The 22,186-nt window shown below is 36.3% G+C and overlaps 2 protein-coding genes across 2 annotated transcripts; one reads left to right on the top strand and one right to left on the bottom strand.

The window, feature by feature from the left end:
• Positions 1-103: 103 nt before the first annotated feature.
• On the bottom strand, positions 104-11,630 carry hid1b (HID1 domain containing b). Its single transcript, XM_055042922.1, has 19 exons — positions 11,539-11,630; positions 10,442-10,591; positions 8,971-9,141; positions 7,427-7,549; positions 4,942-5,048; positions 4,494-4,610; positions 3,811-4,039; positions 3,457-3,513; positions 3,229-3,369; positions 3,008-3,098; positions 2,737-2,888; positions 2,380-2,458; positions 2,145-2,309; positions 1,847-2,068; positions 1,030-1,178; positions 880-960; positions 698-789; positions 360-518; positions 104-274 (listed from the first exon to the last, which is right to left on the bottom strand). The coding sequence occupies exons 1-19, from the start codon at positions 11,602-11,604 to the stop codon at positions 211-213; spliced, it is 2,415 nt and encodes an 804-aa protein (XP_054898897.1). The 5' UTR covers positions 11,605-11,630; the 3' UTR covers positions 104-210.
• Positions 11,631-14,461: 2,831 nt separating this feature from the next.
• On the top strand, positions 14,462-21,308 carry plaub (plasminogen activator, urokinase b). Its single transcript, XM_055042462.1, has 11 exons — positions 14,462-14,574; positions 14,651-14,714; positions 14,786-14,890; positions 14,960-15,119; positions 16,617-16,714; positions 16,918-16,959; positions 17,044-17,242; positions 17,311-17,462; positions 17,594-17,734; positions 18,783-18,931; positions 19,019-21,308. Exons 1-11 carry the CDS (start codon positions 14,467-14,469, stop codon positions 19,211-19,213), a joined length of 1,413 nt encoding a protein of 470 aa, XP_054898437.1. The 5' UTR covers positions 14,462-14,466; the 3' UTR covers positions 19,214-21,308.
• The last annotated feature ends 878 nt before the right edge of the window (positions 21,309-22,186 follow it).

The raw sequence follows: 22,186 nt of genomic DNA, 5'->3' as shown, positions 1-22,186 counted from the left end.
GAATAACACTTTTAGGTGTGTACGGGGAAAATATTTTGAAGTACTTTTGATGAGTTAAGAACATTATATTCAACCAATGATTTTCATGTTGGATTTATTGCACAATGAAGAACTTTCAGGGCATGTTTAGAGTATCTTTATTTTTTTGAGGAAGTTGGTCAAAGATCATCTGGCAGAAGCTTGTTATTGAGGTCAACTCCAGCAGCTCCTCTAAATCCTCTGAATCTCAAAAAGCCTTATGTCCGTATCGTACCAGATTGGAGGATCCATATTCCTTCAAAGAATAGAAGGAAGAGTGAATAAAACTGTTTCAGCAGCCAAACTGAAATCCACTGTGAATCTACATCCGGTATGTTTACCGAAGGTAGATGACTCCCCACATGTAGGTCCGGAACCACATGGCAGTGCCAGTGTTGGCCTGGTATTTCCTGATCAGGATAGGGTGAGGGATTGGGAGGAGGCCCACCAGCGTGCCGTGCTGCAGGAACCTCAAGATCTCTGACTCATCTGTTAACCCCCTGAAGATAAAACAAAATCTCCTCATTTGATCCAGCTCTAAACAATCGGAACATCTCAGATTGAAGAATCCAATTCCCAAAATATTAACGTTTTTGCTTATTTGTAACTTACAGCAATCTCTTGTAAATCAGCTAAACTATTAAATCCATCTGGCTTCTAATTAAAACTTTTCTCCTACTTGTCGATGCAGATCTTCTCCACTTGAGGGACCAAGACTTGCAGAAGCCGCATGATGGTTTGCAGAGGAAGTCTAGATTTCCATGACAACATCTAACAGAAACAGGTAAATAAAGCATAAAATCTCATGACAAAAACCAACAAGCAGCAGAAAAAATACATTTAAAAAAATCCCTCTCTCACCCAGTCTGAATTAGCGGTCCAGGTGGTAGTAGATGAGACGCTAGACATTCGACTTCTTGACGTCTGTGACCTTGTGAAGACCTGATGACAGGATGAAACTGAGAAACCAGAAAAATAAACAGAGTGGGAGAAGCGATGTATCTGCTGTACCTCGTGGTCCCTTTCTGAGTTGGACTCCGTGTCGCTGGCTCCATTGATGGCACCACGGTCAGGTGGTGTTGCCGAAGAGCTTGATCGAGGCAAGGCAATCATTGTTCCATCTTCGCTTACCTGAGATTTCTCTGTAATCTTATCAATTCCTGAAACAACATGAGCCGTTACTTCCTGCTGAGAGAAAAAAAAAGGATGCCTGACAGGAAATGTGTGGCCTGACTTGAAAATGGAATTTCTCCATCAAATCTGACTAGTATTTTGAATAATTTTGCAAAGAAGAGGGTACAAACATTTCAGTAGATATGCGAAGTTTGTAGAAGACATCCACAATAGCCTTGAAGATGTGATTGCAGTTTCTAAGTAACACTGAAGATTCTAAATACAAATGCAAGCCACACTTTTCAGACAGACACAAAAAACCCATGTCTTACTAATCTTCCAATGTTCACTTTAATTTGTTGCTTCTAGTGCTCTAACTTACCTTTTTCTGGTCATATTACTTTAAAATTTGTCCATTCTTTCACAATTTTTTCAGACTCAAGTTGGCTTGGTCACATTTTAATTTACACTTTTATGGTTGGTTTAAAATTTAGTTCTTTTCAGATTACAGGTCCCAGCGTAGCAGTTTTAAGCTTTCCATAATAAATTACTTTGGTGTTTTCTTGTCTGTAAATAAATTTCTGTCACTGGAGCTTTTCTTAGTTTTTTTTTTAATCATTTTATTTCACCTACTCATTTGTCAAAGTTGCAAAAAAAGAGTATTTTAGAACTTCTTAACTTATTATATATTTATTCTTGGCAGTTTCTTCCCCACCTGGAGTGGCCTCTAAGGTGGCTTTGAGTGTCCCAGGCTCAGCAGGTGCAGCAGGTCTGGAGCCCTCCATGGACTCGCCATCTGTGGAGTTTAGGCGGGAGATCCCAGACTTCTTCTTCTTCTGCAAAGTTTTCTGAATGGATGCCTCATCCGTGGGGAGGTTGGCTAGCTGGTGGAAAACGCTCCTCTTGCGAATGATGGCATATACTAGGTTGAAGTTACCTATGGGGAAGATTTCAGACATCAAAAGGGTGCCCCAAATGCAGCTCCATTCACAAGATCCCATTGTTGTTCTAACCATCAAACTGATACTGGATGATATTGTTGAAGACCTCCAGCAGGAAGAAGACCAGGTTGTGGTTCTGAGGTGCAGATAGGAGGTACCAGGGCATGGAGAAGGCCTCCAGCAGGTGGAGCAATTTGTTGGCAGCCACCATTGACAGGCTCTTTAGATAGGGTGAGACTACAGAGGTAGAAAGTGTGCTTACATCAACTCTCCACTATGGGGCAGCATTGTCTACAGGCATACTTACTGTTTACGATTATGGTGAGCAGGCAATCAAACAGAGGATGGAGACGCTGGTGTCCACAGGTAATTACTTTGTGAAAAATCTAAACAAAAAGGGACATAAATATGACTCTTGGCACTACTGAGAGCATATTATAATCTAAAGCTGAAAAATAAAAATAAAAAATTATAAAATTATAATTTGCAGAATCTGCCAGTTTGTGTGGAGTTTCAGTAAGCTTTTCAGATTTGAAAAGAAAACCAACCTTTTAAGGATTTTCTTATATTTTCTGTTTTAATGTGAAATATTTGTAAAGCATAGATAGCTTGTTAAGGTTTAGCAGATTGATAATCTCTTAGTCAAGTGAAGTAGGTCTCTCACCACTATGAGCAGGTCAGCATGGGTTCCTGTAAAAACAGGAATATCCATGGGGACCCGGAGCGTGTACGGTTTATTCAGTCGAACACCAAAGTTTCTCTCTCCGCTCAGCAGCAGCAGAATGAACACGCCAATGTGCATGAGGCCGACCCGAGCTGCACAGGCACACAAACATGAAAAGCTTTTAGAAGTTTGTGCAGTTTACCCTTGCCTATGTACGGAAATGTATATTTTTGTTGGTGTTTTTGCTCAGATGTCACAGAAAATGTCTCACACTGATCTGCTCTGGCATCGTTCAGGTAGAACAGGATGGGAACCAGCATCTCCAAGACGTCACTGCTCTTTAGGACGAAGAACAGGAATTTCTGCCACATGCAGAAACAATCATGTTAGTGGGTTAAAGACAAGTGCTCTGTTAGGTTACACTAGGACATAATGAGTTATACTATGAAAAGTGAAAAGAACAGAATTTTAAAAATGCAAGAAGCCTCGCACTTTGTTAAAATCGCAGAACTTCCAGAACAGAATAAGCAGCTCCTGGTGGAAATGGATCTTCTTGGTGGATCGTGGAAGGTACGTCTGGATCAGAGGGTTGTTGAGCAACTGAGCAAAACCTCGGAGGACGAAACTCAAATCCTGTTGAACCAATACAGAGAATGTGCTAAAACTTCCAATCAGAAATTTTGTATTTGTAGATGAAATTGAAGGTTTACAGTTTGGTACCTCCTCCCTGTGGATCCTCGAGAGGTAATTCACAAAGAGGTTGTCTGGTCCAGCTGGCTGTATATTAACACAAAAGTATATTTAAAAAAAATGTAATTCTTCATTTCAACCTATGTATATATTTAAATGATTTTCTGTTTGACTTATGTTAAAGGTTTGGAGAGACTGACCATGAACTTGCAGAAATAGGGATAATTAGGAAGTAAAATTAAATTAGTTCAGTCATAACCTTTTTTTTTTAAGCTGTGTTGTTACTTCTTTAGTGGACCTTTAACATTTTTGTTTCACATTGTTTGCTGTATAGAGTGTAACTTTTTCCAGCAAAATGGCAACAATAACATTTATCCATGATACCTCTAATTCCTCAGATGGATTGGATGAGGAGGAGTGCAGCTCCTGGAGGGCAGCACACACAGCCGACCCAGTCTCATGCTCCAGGGTGACAATCAGGACCTGTAGTGCATGCTCCACTAGTTGCTCTCGGTAGTCTGAGAACAGCAGATGGTTGTACGGGATACCGTATCCCACTGGGTCGTAGGAACAGACCACGTTCAACAGGGATGTGAAGAGCGGCAAGGCATGTCTGAAGCAGTGCAACAGAGATAATCCTGTTTTTTATAAACATAATAAACTGGAGAGGTTTAGAGATGGAAACTGTAAATAATACAAGACCAAGATAAGTTGTTTTTGGATATAGGAGAAAAACGGTGAAAGTCCTGGAGTAGAAATCTCAGCCTCTGGACTTTAACATTATTGTGCCAATTTGGGGATATCTCAAATATGCAGTTCATGCAAGAAGAGCTAAGAAAAAAGGAACTGAAGGACATTTTCCAAGTGGAATTACAAGTTCTTTCCATTTTTACACTTTGAAATGCTTACTGTTTTCACTGCGCCTGCAAAAAATAATCCACTAGGACAAAATAACAAAAGCAATCAGTCTTCTTCTGGACTGCAGTCAAATAAAATAAACGGTAAATGCTCAAAAACCACAGATTTAGACAGACTATCTGAATGTGGCTTTTTTGAGCCATGCCAACCTGTTTTCTGCAGAACAGAAGAAGGAGACCCAGGGGTTAAGAACTTGGCTGTCAGACGAAGGAGAAAGATACATGGCTTCAGAGAAGCAAGTAAGAAGCAGCTTCAGCAGCTCTGTCCTGCAAACACACAATGAATCTACCATCAAAACAACAGCAGTCAAAAAAAAAATCACAAATAACACAATACTAAACTCAATAAATCCATGTAGCAGATTTATATGAAAGCAATCAGTGTAAAGGTAAAGGACCGTTAATATTCTCAAAACTAATTTCTTACAAATTGCACTCACCTTACTTATTAGTTTATATTGACTGTGGCTTCATCTTACCCCAATTATCACAAAGCAAAGTTTTAGTGCCTTATTACCCCGCCCTGGCTAAAGTAAAATATGTCCATCACCTTTTTAGTAAGGCAGCTAAACAGATAAAATCCAATTTGGAGTCTCACCTGTTCAGGTCATGGATGTAATTGAGGGGAGGCGACTCCGCAAAGCCCACCCCAGCCTCCCAGATGTACTCACAGCTATCTATGGATTGCATTTCCTCTGAGGCATCCTAAAGCAAAACAAGAGATTAAAAAAATTATAGTTTGAGAAATATACTGAATTAATATGTGGAAGATGATTCTCTAACAAAGGTAGAGTGTTACTTGTGATGTCAGAAAAGACTGAGAAAAGAAAATCTGTCATTGGGATTTGAAACATATTGTTTGGAAAATGTGCTGTTATGATAAATAATTGTAGTATCATCTTTCTGTCATACTCAGTCATAATGTTAAACTGTGGTGCAAACCAGAACAGAGCACAACATGAAATATTCCTTATTGTTAAAGGCAAAAAATAAAGAAGGTCTAAAACGGTTTTGCATTCAGAAATTTAGCCCATGTTAATCAGCAAGCAGAATTAGCCGAGTACTCTGCTGACATTATCTGGCTTTGACACCTCAGCACAGATAACTGCAGCTTTAAGAATAGAAGTGATGAGGTGTTTCTGACAAAAGGGAACACAGCCGCATGCTGTATTAAACATCTCCAGTGGCATAACCAAAACACGCCGTCCAATAAGTGAAACTTAAAAAACAAATAATACTGGATTCAAAGCAAATTTTAATACTTTAATTGGCTTAAATGTAAATAAAGCTGCTAGTAATAAAGCTCCGATAATACTTGTCAAAGCAGCAGATTTGGAAAGGAAAATCTGAAAATGTTCTAAGTTAAATGAATATATCTAAACATTATGAATTAGTTAATTCAAACATGTTTTTTAATAGGTCATAGAAAGCAAATTCAAACCAACAACATTTAGAAGAAAACATTATACTATTTTATATAACGTGGGATGGAGCAGGTATTTATTAAATCCTACTCCATCACAATATGGATGGGCTCTATTGGATATGGATCTATTAACTATGAATATAGTTCTAAGTTCTGTTAACTATAGAACTAATAGAATAGTGTGAATTTTTAACTGCTGTACACAAGGAAATGTAAAGTGGAATATTTCAACACATATGAAAAATGTGAGGAAAATAAATTTAATATTTAATTTCTAATTACTACCAGTGACCCTCAAAATTTTATTATGATTAAAAAAAAAAACTAATTCTCAGACTTTCAATTAATAAAAATGCTATAATACCAACTCCCACATCCAACATGCCAAAATTGGACAAATATCAGCACAGAGCAATGGATACAAAAGTGGACTACAAAAGAGAGACAATGGGCCTAAAAAAATCTTAGTATAAAAACAAAAATATAAAATAAAAAGGAAATACTACATTAAGAATAAGTTAATTAATACCAAAATAAAAAAAAGCCACAACCTGACACATAACCTGGGAGATGCATCATCTATCAATTTAGATGATACAATTCATTGATATGTTCAGAATAGCAACATTTAAGCCAATATACCCTTTAGGGTATATTGGAAGTAATATACTCTAACAATTTAACTTGTTAGAGTTAAATTCTCATTTATTTTCAGGTAAAATATGAACTCAACCCTTCACCAACTCAAACAGAAGATTTTTTTTACATGGGTGTTATTTATTTCCCCCTTTCTTCTATGTTGAATCCATAAACAAAATATGTCCTACTCCAATTGCAGATCAGCTTACTTCCAATTGCATGTCAGATTTTTCAAGAATTCAAGCCAAACAATTAAACATTTGGCTTGAATTCTTGAGAAATTTTGACCAAAACCACTTTTCAAGAAATTAGAGGAGTGTTTGAACACTGGAAGGCAAATAAGACAACAAATCCAATTGAAGTACTATTTTTTTGTCCAGAAAAAAAAAAAGTCTGACCTCCAGGTGAACAAACACTGACAGAAAAGTGAAAACTTTATTTGTTCCCCCCCCCAGCTTCTTTCCAGCTATTCTTCATGCTTGACTGGCCACATAGCCTGGTGGGAATAAACACTGAGCACTTCCTCTGATGGCAGCACAGATCACCTCCCCAGTCTCTAAAATGTTTGCAGAGCTCAGTTAAGATGTGTCTACCCAGCTCAAATATAGCCACTCCTGCCTCCCCCTGCACCATGGAGTCACTCATTAACTCCAGCAAACCGCCTGAGAGGGTTGCATGAAGGAGATAACGGCACAAACTTGTACCACTATCAGGTTAAGAAAACAAGACCTGAAACCTTTCATTAGAAGAAATGCTGGCTACCTTTGGTTTCCTACCTTTTTTAGGAATGATGTCCTTTAATTAATTACCAAAGAGTTCAGGACAACATGTCTGAGATTATTTTATTTCTGTGTGTGCAAGTTAAATGTGAAATCTGTCCATCACACCATTTTGGATCATTTTGGAGTTGGACACAGCACTGTAATATATTTAATATTACCAAGGATTTAAAAGACTGTTAATTTATGCATTAATCTGTAATGACCAGGTATAAATGTTCTTCTTTCAACTCACTCACCGGGTTGTTCTTCTTGTGACTCTGGATTGTAAAATCTGGACAGAAGAGCAGGTCAGCAATGGTGAGCAGCAAGGATTCAGCCAGCGGCCGAGCTTCGTTCTCGTCAACATCTTCTTCCAAACTCTGCAATATGAATGCATCATTTGAAAGCAAATCTCACAGGTTTTACAAAGACATAAACCAAGAAATGTGCTGGTGAATGAATGATTTTCAGCTTTTTTTCCCCTCTGACTGGTGGGAAACTAAAAAAACATAAATTTTTCTGATCAGTGAAAGTGCCATACTCAAGACAAAATCACTCTTTGGTGCAGTTGTGTTTGCAGAGTGAAGAGAACTCAGTTCTATCAGACAAAAAAAGCTTGCAACATCCTCTGAACTCTCAGTTGCCATGTACTACGCACTGAGAATCCTCAGGGTTGCTGAGAATCCTCAGAATCCTTTTGAAATCCAATATGTCTGCCATAAATGTTAGTGACAGCTGCAGTGATGCACTCCTGCTTGTTTTTTTGCTGATGACAAGCACACAGCAATGTACAAACTATAAGTGAGCTCATTGCTATCACATTTAAACACATAAAATATAGATGAATGCATTTTGGTTTTTATTGCTAATATCAGTAAGCCTTATCATCGAGTACAGCAACAAGCAAATCCTAGAAGTCAATCCAATGACAACTAATTAGAAAAAAGAATAATAAGGAATATTTGTAACACAAAATAATTATTCTATGTGGTTTACTGACCAATGAAAGAATATTTTATTCTGACTCATCTTTTATTCCTTGTATTTACAAATCTCCATCCCTAAATATAGTTTCACACTCACCAGGCAAACATTTAATTTAAGATTTAATTGGATTTGTTTATTGAAGATACAGACTTTTTTTTATTACAGAATTCATTACAAAGAGCCTTTTCCACCTGCAGCAGTCCTCTTTCTCCTCAGTCCCATACTTTCATTAACAGACATTCAATCCCTCCTTAACTCAACCACTGGTGGGTAGACGGTGAGAGATACAATATGGGCAGTGTTTGCACCATGGTCCCCAGTCGACCACGTAACCAGAGACTCAGCAGCAGGTGGGCTGAGAGGAGAAGAAGAGAGAGTCCAGAGCTTTGGATGAAGACCTTTGCATCCACATCAGCAATGGTTTAATCTTACACTGCAGGATCTGCTCTGAAAATCAAAGAGCAGCAACTTTTCTAGCCAGAGCAGATTATTGTGGCCGAAGCAATCAAAGGGCTACAAACTGTGCGATGGAAAGATAGCTAATAGGTTGAACACTCCTGTCTGCAGACAGAAAGGATTTCTCCTGCAGAAGCGTCCACATATTACATACTAGGAATTAACTATATACACCTACATAACTTGAAAATATCTCTGCAATTTCAATAAAAGATGTATTTAAGATTATTAAAGCTAAAATATTCAGAAAATGTTAATTAGCTCTTCATTCAACTTGAGTATAACTACTAAACCTTTAAAGAGTCCAAAGAAAGGTAAAACTGTCAGAGTGTCAGCTCTCTCAGGCTACGTGTCGTACCCCGGATTTTTTTGTGCCAGGAATGGTGGACCAAAAGAAGCCCCTCCAGTCAGCATCCTCAAAAATGTACGGCAGGATCCGGGTGAGAAGGCGGGTGCAGTTCAGTACGATCTGACGCTCCTTCTCTGAGGGGCAGCCAGAGTCCGCACACTGAACCAGCCTCTCCACAGCCTGGGAACAAACCATGTCAAACATGTAAATTAAACTATAAAGTCCTCTACTGGAAGAGTTAAACTAAGACATTTTATTAAAAAGATGGGCAAACATTAAGATTACTGACAGAAACAGAAAAATCGAAACAACTTTATTTATTTTTTTTTAAATAAAGAACATGAATGCAGTTTTGACCTAATATATGTTAAATAGTAATGGCTACTTCAAAACAAGCTAAGGTTTGAAGAAAAAATAAAATGCAAAAATTAGATCATTATCTGTATTTTTCTAATTTCATTCATCACTTGTTTTGTTGATTAATGAGTGGCTTCTCTTCCTGCCATCTTTTTTTTGTTGCTCTTTTAGGCTGACCTTTTGTACTCCAAGTGTGGGAATAACAAACACCTGCATTCCTTTGTTTCTGACTGTATCCAGGATGAACAAAACAAGCGGTCAAGTAAAACACGGGAGTCCTTGCTGTAGGAACTAACATAAAAAACAACTGTCTGTGTTTTAGTGACTAATTTAATTTATTACAAAACTCAATGCGTTATTTTCAGTCCGAGTCTCTGAGAAGGCAGAGAAGATTTTCATTTTATTGCAGATTTATATGGAGTAAACAGTGTGTAGATGTAGACTTCTTCCTTCAGCCTCAGCCAGGGGTCAAATATTTCAGTGGGAAGATCTGATTAGAGGTTGGATGATTAACAAGGGAGAGTTGGCTGAAGTGTCTGCAGATGTGATCATGCAAAAGGGGCATCATATTCACAACGAACCAACTAAGCTATTGGTTTTAATCCTTTTGATACTGTTGCTCTGTTAAATAGCATAAGGCACAACATGCTTTGTAATTAGAAATACAGTATTTCCATTTTAGCGGGGCAGACTCCTAAATTCGAGTGCTTGTCCGATAGAATGAATTTCTCATCTTCCATAGTTACTGGCGTCCCCTGATTTAAATGTTAAGAAAGCCTTAAAATGAATTATCATCAAGATGTGATAACCACAAGGTTGTCAGTTTTTGCAGCAGTGCTCCAGCAGCAAGTAGAGATTTTTCTACCTCCTGTAAGTTTTTCACTTTGTATGTTGAGAATATGAATTTTTGTTCTCATTAAACCTTGTTTGTTTTAAATTAGGTATTAAGTATTTTCAGGAAGTAATTTTTGACTTCTGAAGATTAACAGTGAAAGGACCACTTGTCTTTCCCATTTTGAAGAAAGAAACTAATTCCATTAAATGTTCAAGAAACAGAAATTCACTCAAATCTAACATTACTAAACATGATCTAAATAAGACACTCGTTCTGAGGACAGGTTACCTTGTAGCACAGGGTTGCTAGGTTGGATGGAGACTCCTCTCTGACAGCTCGGATTTCTGCTGCAGGCACCAGAGCAAAAACATCCTGGACGGCAATGGAGCACTCGGCCCAGAATTGATCCCAGAACACATTGTCTGTGGCTTCAACGGGCTGGAATTGAGAAAACATTGTAAAATCTCTCTCTGTGTAGCCAAGTTTTCACCAGCTACGCAGCAGCAATCCTGCAGACACCTTATTTACAAAACTGGTACCACTAAATAAAAACACTCTTATAAACCCAGTTAGATTGAAGTAATTTTCACTCATCTATGACAGTTGTTTCTGACAAAACCTTCAAAAAGTCCTGCTTGTATTGCAGCAATAAAAAAAAAAAATTCTTAGAATTCATGACCAAGCATGTTTTAACTAGTACTTTAATTATTTAATTTAAGAGAGATCCATATTTTTGTTATTGAAGAGTAAGAGGATCAGGTTGAAACACACCAATTGCAAATAGAATAAACAGCTATACTTTATATATATATATATATATATATATATATATATATATATATATATATATATATGTATGACTGGGTTAATTTCTAGGTGAAATGCTTTGGAAATGTCTAAAAACCAGATAAGTAAAAATTAACAGATAATAGCAATTAGGATAATCTCAAATGATATCCCCATGCAGTAATGACCAAAACGTTGATTTTTATTTTTCTCAGGTCGACATTCTACCATAAAATATGAAATGGTCAAGGTACAATTTCTGTAGACCTTAGCTAGTCCAGTATCCAGGCAAAAACATTTTCATATGTCAAAACAGCATTAAACAAACAATTGGTGCAAAACTGGCAGAATAATGGGTTTTCTTCCGAAAAACAGCGCAAATAATAAAATCATAATTGCACCTCGTCTCAACTTCTTGTCCTTGTTTAAAACATACAAAGTGCAGTTTCTAAGGGGGTTATTTCACTCCGTTTATGATCATCCGAGCTGCACCTGACGCTACCATCTGGCACACCAACTTTTATCATCGCAAACAAATATGGTTCGGAATTCCATGTTATCCTTCCACGTTCAAGAGTGCGAAGAAAACAGAAACAGACCTGAGTTTTGGTCGTAAGCTGGATCACCGCTTTCCTAAAGTGAAGCTTAGCGTCAGCGTTTCCCATTTTTTTTTTTCCAATTTCCAACAGCCGCGTCCTCCTACCTGCGGATTCTGCTGATAATTTCTCCTCATCTGAATTCAGAGCGCAACGCGGCTGGTGCGTTCATGAAAACTCGGATAATTTCATCTCCAGAAACGTGTCCAGTTTTTAGACTTTGTTAGTAATAATAATAAGTCCGTGTAAAATTGTAAAAAGGAAGACGAGAAATTATACTGGAACAAAGGCTAACTTACCTTTGTCAAGCTAAATATTATAACTTTGCAAATACAAAAATATTTAGGATAAAATTTTGAATTTTAATCTTACTGATAACATGATAAATAATAACAATGAAAACATAATAATATTTTCAAAAAGACAAAAAACAAAAAGATTTTTAGCCAGTAAAGGGACATAATCAGAGAGAATCCTTCTTTGTATTAAATAAAAAACATACATAATTAAAGATTTTAATTGAAGTAAAAACTATCATACAAATCGATCAGCCATGTCCTCAAAAGAAATCTAAACTGCAAATATTTTAACTATAAATAGTAGTCGAAATAAAAACATAATTAAAAATGAAAATAATGAATAATAAATAATATAAATCATACAGCGAATGTAAAACGGATAGGAAATGCCTCAGCTAAATTGCAAAAATGTGTGACACTTATATCAAAAGTAATGATATTTCTTCTAGATATAGTCACTGAATTGGTTATAAACCGCTGTTGTTTCAATGACAAACCTAAATCATACTCATTATTTTGTTGGGATAATTCTGATTGTCCCTGAAAGCAGCACATGTCGAACAGGATCCAAATGAGCAAACTTCCGGGATACTTCATGCACATATTTATCTTCCCGTGTTACCATGTGACTCTCCTGGTAAACTCGCTACAGATAAGATTCACGTCATGATGATCTATATAATCACTGTTTGCACGAATCAACAATACAGAGAGATTTCCCTCCCTCTTTGTCAGTTCAACTGCAGGTGAATATTTATGAAGTGGCCGCCAGATGGCGCCATAAGGTCATCAAGCAGTACAGTTAGTAAAGGTGATCGGCAATGAAAAAAAACAAACACTGATGTCCAGCCCCTGTATATCAATGATGTATTTATGACGTTTTTAAGTTTTCATGACGTAAAGCACTTTGAACTGCAATGTTGCTGAAATCTACTATAGGCTACATATAAACTTGACAGGTGGGCATTATAACCTACAAGTTCTGACTTTTGATCTATAAATATAATACACTTTGGTTTAGCAATACACTTTATGTGTCGAAGTGTGATAGTGACTTGATAGTGTGGCGTGCGTGTTACCTCACTGTGTGAGAGCTGTAGTTGCTGCTTCTATGGCAGTAGAAGTTAGTGCTCCTATAGTTCTGTTTCACCCATTAACATTAAAAGTACCACATGCGGTATCAGCACTGTTATTGCAGACAAATATGACATTCTTATCACCTGCTAGACATCTTTCATGTATGTCCACCCTTTTATCGCAACGCCATCTGACTATTGAAAGATGCACGGTCTTAAATCCTGCAACACTGTTACCTGTCCCAGACGATGGTACAAAGCATGGTTGTCAGAAATTAGCAGAACAAACAGCAAAGTGTAGGAATGATTTAAAAGATCTGCCATTAGATAAAGGTGAAATACTTTTTATAGATGGCTCCTCAAGAAAAAATTAACATGGAAAAACTCAAACCGGGTACGCAGTAGTAAACGACAAAATAGTGCTAAAAGCTGAAAGACTCCCCTCACATTACTCAGCACAGGCTGCAGAGTTGATAGCACGAACCACTGCTTGTAAATTAATGAAAGACAAAGAAGTGACGATTTACACCGATAGTCAATACGCGTTTGCATCCGTTCACAGTATTGACAGAACAGGGGTATGATAACATCAACAGGAAAACCAGTAACACATGCGGAATTATTAAAAGAACTACTACAAGCTGTGCACCTACCAAAACAACTAGCAATCTGTAAATGTGCGGCGCACACTACAGGAATAGATAAGTTGTCCCGAGGGAATGCTTTTGCTGACAAAATAACAAAAAAAGCAGCTGAGGGAGAGATAAATGTATTACATGTGAATGAAAAATCAAACTTATAAAAAGAAACTTTAAAAGAAATGCAACAATTAAGTCCTCAAAATGAAAAGGATTTATGGATAAAAAATGGAGCAAAAATGGAAGATGATATCTATAAAATAAATAAAAACACATTGATTTAAACACGAGTCCCAAAAGACCCACTCATTGAAAATTGTATAGTCAATATGTCATACATCAGAGGGTTAATGGCCTCACACATGCACTTCTTTCACGTCAACTACACTAACACTGCTTAGTGAAGCAGCACTAGTTTAGCAAGATATCTTCATCAATCCCTCTCTGATTGTAATCTGTGTCGGTGGATGGATAGTGCACCCCCATGCAAAAAACCAAAATTATTTATTTCTAATGTACTCATTAGACATGTACAGAGTAGTGACAGTTACCCCACATATTTTTTTATACATTGCTTAGAAATCTACGTTCATTAGACAAATGATACCTAAATGAATAAAATCCTACTTATGGGGTTTATAATTACCAACCTATTTTCACATAACCCATAATTTGTTCATTAGTCATTTAAACAGGTGCTGGAATGTTCCAGTCATATTATAGTTATTAATATTTATTTTGAGAAGATAGTATGTGGGTGAACTCTGGTGACTCATTCAAAAACCTAGTAAACTGCACCAGAAAATCTAGTGGGCCACCCAGCTGTTTAACAGCCGCCAACCAATCAGAGTTCAGTCTCTTTCAGGCATAAAGCAGAGAAAATCGAAGCTCCACACAAAATCTTCAGCAAGAGCACACATGCAGAGCCTATCTGGATTTCACCCACTGCACTCAAGAACCATGATAAACACAAGGAGTCCTGGTGTTTTCTTAAGCTTGCTGATAGCTCTTTTTTTAGCTGAAGTGGTAAGGATATTTTTAACTTATCTGAAGTCAAATTTTGCATATTTTTTCTGTATTGACTGATTAAAAATATTTTCAGGGCCAGTCGAGGCATGAAAAAAGAACAAATGCTGCTGCTTTCCTTCCTTCCTCCGACAGTTTGAGTAAGTACATCCTTTTTTAAGATTTCTTGATTTTGCTTCCTGAGCATTAAATGTGTCATTTCATCTTGTAGATGGGATCTGTCTGAATGGTGGGCAGTCTGTCCCTTCATTGGTCACTGGTGAGCACTTGTTTTGTAAGTGCCCTGATGGTTTTTCTGGGAGGTATTGTGAAACAGGTGAGAAGCTGATTTTTCATGCTAAACTTCAGTGATGCCAGTTCACATTTTAATCACTTGTGTCTGTAGTTATAGCAAAAGATGAGAGCTGCTATGAAGGGATCGGGTTATACTACAAAGGGACTGTTTCAAAATCAGTCAGCGGAAAAACATGCAAGTTCTGGTACTCACACACCAGGAATCGTTATCTGTCCTCAGATCTTCACTCTGGAAGACACAACTACTGCAGGTGGTCTATGTTTAGAATGTTAAACATTTGTCTCTATTCTCATACCAATAGCAAAATGATTCATATCTTACAAGAAAACTGTGTTACAGTTTTTTTGTGATCCAATTAGTCATACATCTAAGACAAAGGAGGGATCGTCGTGATTCACTGAATCACTTTTGGTAGAATATAGGTCAAAGGATTTTTGACCTATATTCTACAAGGATATACGTTCAGTTTAACTGAATGTATGTTGTTACTTGGCTTTACTTGCAACATTTAATATTTTAGTTCAGCTCACATATTTAGCACTAATTAATAAATGTCATGACAAGAAGAGACCTCACAAAAGAGAGTCAGGTCATATTCAGAAATATACTGTTTGATTTAATAAAATTAATATGATCCAATGATACAGATTTAAATTCAGTTATAGACATTCCAGTTTGATCCTATATAATAATACCACAATGTAAATTATTTGTGTTTGTAATGCCGGGTGGTAAAAAGGTTATCTATCTTTGGAAGTTTGGTCAATTGCAGTCAAACCATATGAATTTGCAGCAAATCCTTTTCTAGTATCAGGTGAGAGTGGATGTTTGGAGAGTGGATGCTTTATGGATTAATATATTTTGAATATATTTTGAATATATTTACATATATCACCATTTAACTGATTAATACATCTGCGTAACATCACGGCAATAATGGAACACAATTTTATCAAGTAGAAGCATGTATAATTGGCAGTGCTCAACATACCTCAATAGGATAAGTGTTAACATGAATAAACAGGAATTTGCTGATTAAGATTAAAATTGATCTTAATCAGCTAAGTGCCTTAATCCAGGAAGCTGATTAAGGCACTTAATCAGCTTAAGTGGAACAATGTGGAACAATGTTAATGAATGTAGAGTAGGTCAAAATCAGAATGATTGTAAACCAATACCTGCTCTTAGTTAGTTTTAATAATTTTAAATCTATTTTCCATAAATGTTTTGTAGATTTTTCATCAGAATAACAACACACTTTGTATGCAAGTTCCAGCTTTTGTATTTGTGTCAATTAAGTTGTACATTAGTCTTTAACCAATTTTTAGTCAAAATATAGTGGTATTTATTACTCAGTTTCAGCCTGGTTTAATTTTATTTTGTAAATATGTTACTGTCATTACTTTAGAAACTCAAATGATCAACTTATGAGTCTTTTGAAAGTCTAACTTTCTATCTGTTGCCAACTTTATCGCAATTACTAGTTTATTTTATGAAATAGTTTACTCGCCTAATAACTGCTTTAATAAATCTGTCACATTTTACTGGGATTATATTGAAGTGCTAATTACTTTCCATTTTACTTGACATATTCAATAAGAACTTAGGAACTTCCTCAGAAGATCTTAGCATCCAAATACTCACTGAGAATCCATACTTTTTCCACATAGCCTTTTCAGTCAAATTGTCAATCTTAAGCCAAATATATTTATTGTTTGTTGGTTCTTGACAGTGTTTTTCCTTTCAGAAATATTCGGTACAGACTACGCCCATGGTGTTACGTTAAAAAAAACCACCGGCTGTTCTGGGAATATTGTGATATCCCACAATGTGACACTGAATCCTGTAAGTATGTTCTTCCTGAAATGAGAATACTTTTCATTCACATGCATCAGATTTGATGTAGGTCTTGACTGTCTTAGACAAGTTCAGATCTGTTTTTTTTTTTCTAAGAAAGATTTGGAAAATATCTTAATAAATTAGGAATATTTCAGGTATACAAGGTGCATGGCCTAAAGGTTTGAAAAAAAATCTTTTCAATCTTACAGTCACACCTGCACCTTCAACTTCACCCACCATGCCACAACCATGTAAGATTCTAACACAAATGTTTTTTTGTTTTTTCTGGTCATGTATGTGTTTTCCAACAGTTTTAAGTATCTCTTCCTTTCCAGCTGCAGAGCTGACATGTGGCCAGCGGACTAAACAAAAGCAGACAAAGATTGTGGGTGGAAAAGTTTCTACTGTGGAATCTCACCCATGGATCGCTGCTATATTCTGGCGTAACAAATTGGACCAGAATGTTTTCCGCTGTGGGGGCAGTCTGATATCTGCCTGTTGGGTCATCACAGCTGCCCACTGCTTCCCTGAAGGGTAGGAAATTGCATCAGTTACTATAAACAGAGTCGGTGCCAAGAAATGACGGAGTTTTTGTGTTGTAGCTCTCAAATGAGGCATCAACGCTTTTCTGTCACGCTGGGAAAAAATGCTATCAACGAGAGTGACTCAACAGTGGAGCAAACCTTCAGTGTGGAGCAAATCTTCGTCCATGAACAATTCAACCACAGTGAACAAAACTATAACAATGACATTGGTATGAATGGATCTATTTGCTACCAAAACCCCCTAAAGAAAAACAGCCAACAACACAAATTCTGACTTACCTAAAGAAAGCTTACCATCTTAAATAAAACAAACTGCCTTTTTTGTACTGATTTCTCTCAGCTTTGCTGAAGTTGGTGGCCATACATGGAAAGTGTGCTGAAGAGACTGACTCAGTAAAGACTGTCTGCCTCCCACCGCCTCTGCAGAACCTCCCAACAGGAATCACCTGCGAGATTGCTGGATATGGGAAGGAAAAATATGGTGAAGAAAGTTTGATATATTTTGTTCTTGTACGTGTAAAGACTAACTACTGCGAGACTGTCAGAATAGCCATGAAAAAAGTCTTCTGATAGGTTAGACTAATTTTGCTTACCTTCATAAAAAGAACCACAGACAATGTTAATTAGTTTTCAATCAAAGTCTATTTTGCAAAAGGTGAAACACAGATATCTGCTCCTCCGAACAGTGCAAAATGTTTCAGAAACTGCAGAAAAGTTTGTCTTTTATTACACAAAGGAAGAGTGTAGAAGGGGAGCCCCAATCCCCCTTCTAAGTGACAGAAGTGGGCTGGGGCTTGATAACAAACAAGAAGAACCCAGAGACAGTTTTACAACTAATGAGCCTACGAATGGGGAGCACATTAACCTAAACAGATAGACAGTTTTACAACTAAGGAACATTTTCTACCTGAAAAGTCAATCAGCACTTGATTGGTTGGTCATCATGAGCTCAATCACCTCTATAACAACAGGCATTTTGTCATTCTCATCAGCTTTACTTATTTGGTGCATGATGCAAAGAAAAAAAACCATCTAAATGAGACATTTTTGTTGTTCATCAATTTGAGAAAAGATTTTAGACCTTACATGCATGAATTATCATCCTTCGTGTCAGGATTTTTTTGTTTTTTAATTTTCTTAAGGCATAAAAAACGGTAAGGAAAAAAAAAAAAAAAAAAAAAATATATATATATATATTATATATATATATATATATATATATATATATATTTTTTTTTTTTTTTTTTTTTTTTTCTTATTTTATTTTTTTAGGTGATTAATTGTAATTTTCCCCAAATACAAAGTTAATATTTGAAAAAATACATCAGTAGTATTGTTGTTTAGGGGTTATCTAAGGAACGGGGTTCTCACCCGTGAATGAAATTAATATTTCTTCAGATTGTGTTGATAGTCATGGAAATGCTATGTTTTGCATGGCTGCATGTTAAAACAAAGACAAGATTGATGTACTGTTGTAAACCTACACAGTTTTTATTGTGAAATGTCTTATCTGTTCCTTTTCTTTGCAGGGTTATGGTATAATTCTCAGTACCTCAGGGAGGCTCAGGTGAACCTCCTAGCTGATAATGTGTGTCGACAGGAGGATTATTATGGAAATATGGTCAACAACAACATGTTTTGTGCTGCAGGTCCCGACTGGGGCCAGGACTCATGTGAGGTATTTGAGCATGTCCGTACCTGGCTTGAGAATTTCTCCCACACATGATGTTTGCTCCCATTAAAGCTCTCTGCCTCTGTTTGACAGGGTGACTCAGGAGGACCACTGGTCTGCGAAGTCAGCAACACGCTTTTCCTCTTTGGAATTATTAGCTGGGGAGACGGATGTGCAAAGGAAAACAAACCTGGTGTTTACACCAGGGTTACCAATTATAACAAATGGATAGAAGGAAAGACAAATCTGTCTACCATCACTGCTGGAACCATGTTCCCTCAGAAATGATTTAAAGTTCAGGCCACAAGTTGTTTGGAGAATAACAAGGAAGTTGTTATTGATAGGCAAAAATGACAACTGTTTGGTATTTCTGAGCTGTAAAACAACTAAAGCTGAACTACTTTGTAAGCTTGAGTGAAAGATATAGCAAATACCTTTACATTTCTGTTCATATTAATCAGTTTTTATTATTCCCTCTAATCAACACTTGTATGACTCAGTTCACCGAGTGTTGAGTTCTGATTTTCTCTGTTTTTTTTTATATAGTTCATATAAAACAGAAACAAAGCAAGAGCAAACTAGCTCCAGATATATGAAAAGCTACAAACAAACCTGTGATAAAACGTGTTGGTGTTAACTTCTAAACCAAGTTGTGTATTTTTTCTTATTTGTGCATGTAATTTTGCTTCATGGCATGATCTTTTTTAAGCAAATACAGGTTTTACACTGATAATTTGCCATTGTTTATGTCTGTAAATGAACCAGTGTACTGATTCATTTGAATTGAAATTAATTGAAGTTCAATTGAAATTAATTGAGTTACTGCTTTTGTCTTCTTAAAAACAGAACGAAAGCAAAACAGTGTTTGTTATTGTGATGATTCGTTACACAACTTTGCCACCCTGTGGTCAAAACAAAGCATAGCAAGTCATCAAAGAGTGACAGTGGCTTCACATTAAAACAGTCGTTAGGGTAGAGGGACAGCTGAATGATGAGAGGCAAGAGAGGGGAACTTAAAAACTGAATCTAGTACAAAAAAACATTTTTAAATTAAACAAAAGAAGACCCCATTGGATTAATGATTCCTTTTTTCTGAGCCTTTTATTAATGTGTTATTTCCAATTTGTACAATGCTTAGTTCAAAACACTAATAACTAAATAAATAAAATCTGCTAATGCAGGGGTAGACTATTCAACAAAATATGAGAAAAAAAGAAAAATACATCAAATCATTCTTCAGATTTTTCTACAACTAGATGATATCCATCTATGATAAATTTATCACCTTAGACATCCTCAAACCTAAATAAACAAACTTCTCTGGTTTTCTTTCTCACTCACAATGAACTGTGTCATCTGTGCGATAAAGTCCAGATCCCTGGGCAAAGAGGTTACATATAGCTGACAGCAGTTAAATAAACAGAGATTTTTCAAGGACATCTCCTGCAGAATGCTCAGGAAATCAAATTAATTCGATTGATAGAAAGCTTTCTGTCTCAGAAAGCCAACACATTGTGCAGGGTTAATGTGTATTTATTTATTTTTTCTTTGACTTTACAGGTGATTTTTAGGTATTGCTAATAATGTCTTCCAATAGCATATATTTACTTTGTCATATTCTTAAATTTTCTGTCATTTTAAAAAATGTAGAACTCAAAAACACAATAGGCTGTTGGATGACAGCCCTAGCACCTCAACCACCGGACACAGCAAGTTATCTGGAGTAAACTGTGTTGTGTGATTCGTCAGCTTAATGCATTCTAGTGCAAGAGGATGGTAACAGTCAAAGGTCACAACTCCCTTTGAACAGAACCAGAACCAGGATCAGCATGAGCATCCATCATAACATGGAAAATATGGAGAAGCAGTGGGATGAAACTTTGCTCCTTCTTTGAATTGACAAGAAGATAAATAGCGCCACAAGATGGTGCTAAAGTTGTGACAAAATACATACAAAATGCCAGGATGTAATAAAAGTTTGAGCAGAAGCCCACAATAGGAAACAACTTGAATCCAGTTGTTGGACAAAAAATATATACTAATATTGCACTAATATAGTTTTGTGTCAAATTAAAAACTTCATGGCAAATATTTAAGCTACATCAGAAGTATAATTTTGTCAGAATTGTATTTTATGTCTGTTATATGCAAATTATTCACAAGTTTGGTTGCTACACTTTATGTCTGTCACCAGGTTTAGCTGTTGACACTTGTGTGTGCAGAATACATTTCACATAAAGATATTTAATGTGTTCACACACTGTCATATATTTGGGTTTCATTTCCATCAGACTGAGGTTTTATCGTTTGTTTTTAAAGTTCTGTGTGTCTGTAGCTGTGAATATCTACTTGTAGTTTATTTATCCCTATATTTTTATGTCTTTTTAACCATTTTAAATCTCTTGTCCTCATTTCTAAATAAAGTATTTTATCTGATATACAAATTTTGCGTCTTGCTTTTATCTGCGTGATTTTTTTTTGCATCCCTTTGTGTCTTTTCCCTTTTAAAAGTATCTCATATTTTTGTCTCTTATTGTGTTTTTTTCTGTTATGTATTTTTGAACATTTTTATGGAAATTTTCTGGTTTTGTATTTTTTCATGTTTATTTTGCATCAGTTGTGATGCTTGTTTCTTCTCCTGTTTTGCTATTCTTGTTCATATTCAAGACTCTATAGCTGTCATGCTTGCAGAGAAGGCTAGAAGTTTCCATGAGTTCAGAACAAGTTTCAGAACAGGTTTGCTGGACAGATTAACTCATGACTCCTTGCTGATTCTAGATTTTGTAAGCAGGGACAGGCTGCTGCACCCACCCAACAGAATCAGTTCATACATTCAACATTTTAAAAAACTGTAGCAGTTTTCATGACTCATTATGATTCATTTCTGGCTAAACAAAGTTAATCCGAGGAAGAAAGAACACACTGAAAACCAATATTCATCACAGGTTGTTTGACGGTTAACTAGACAAACTCATCTGAATGACTACAGTCTAACTTTGTCACTGGATATTTTGGGTGGGGCTCAGTCTATTTTGTTCAGTTGCTTCCATCCTGTGGGACAAATATTTTTACCTTTTTTTCCTTAAAATGGTAGAATTGTTGTTTCTAATAATGTTTTTCTGTCAGAGTTATTGTTTTTATGACAAATACTCTCCCCTTTTTTAAAATTTTACTCCATCTGCATTCAAAATAATAAAACAGCATTTTGTCCGATTTATTAACCTAACTTTTATTGCTTTATCTCTAATGTTTTGTTGCAAG

This window comes from Poeciliopsis prolifica, unplaced genomic scaffold (genome assembly GCF_027474105.1).
Source record: "Poeciliopsis prolifica strain line A6 unplaced genomic scaffold, Auburn_PproV2 SCAFFOLD018, whole genome shotgun sequence".
Taxonomy (NCBI): Eukaryota; Metazoa; Chordata; class Actinopteri; order Cyprinodontiformes; family Poeciliidae; genus Poeciliopsis; species Poeciliopsis prolifica.
Note: the sequence above shows the minus strand (reverse complement) of the source record. Positions and strands in the feature narration are given on the sequence as shown.

Excerpts from the sequence above, each read along its gene's own strand:
- hid1b (XM_055042922.1), bottom strand. The coding sequence starts at position 11,604 with ATGGGAAACGCTGACGCTAAGCTTCACTTTAGGAAAGCGGTGATCCAG. Across the intron at positions 10,592-11,538 it reads AGCTTACGACCAAAACTCAG|CCCGTTGAAGCCACAGACAA; the intron begins GTCTGTTTCTGT and ends TCTCAATTCCAG. Across the intron at positions 1,179-1,846 it reads CACCTTAGAGGCCACTCCAG|GAATTGATAAGATTACAGAG; the intron begins GTGGGGAAGAAA and ends ATGTTGTTTCAG.
- plaub (XM_055042462.1), top strand. The coding sequence starts at position 14,467 with ATGCAGAGCCTATCTGGATTTCACCCACTGCACTCAAGAACCATGATA. Across the intron at positions 17,243-17,310 it reads GCCCACTGCTTCCCTGAAGG|CTCTCAAATGAGGCATCAAC; the intron begins GTAGGAAATTGC and ends TTTGTGTTGTAG. Across the intron at positions 17,463-17,593 it reads AAACTATAACAATGACATTG|CTTTGCTGAAGTTGGTGGCC; the intron begins GTATGAATGGAT and ends GATTTCTCTCAG.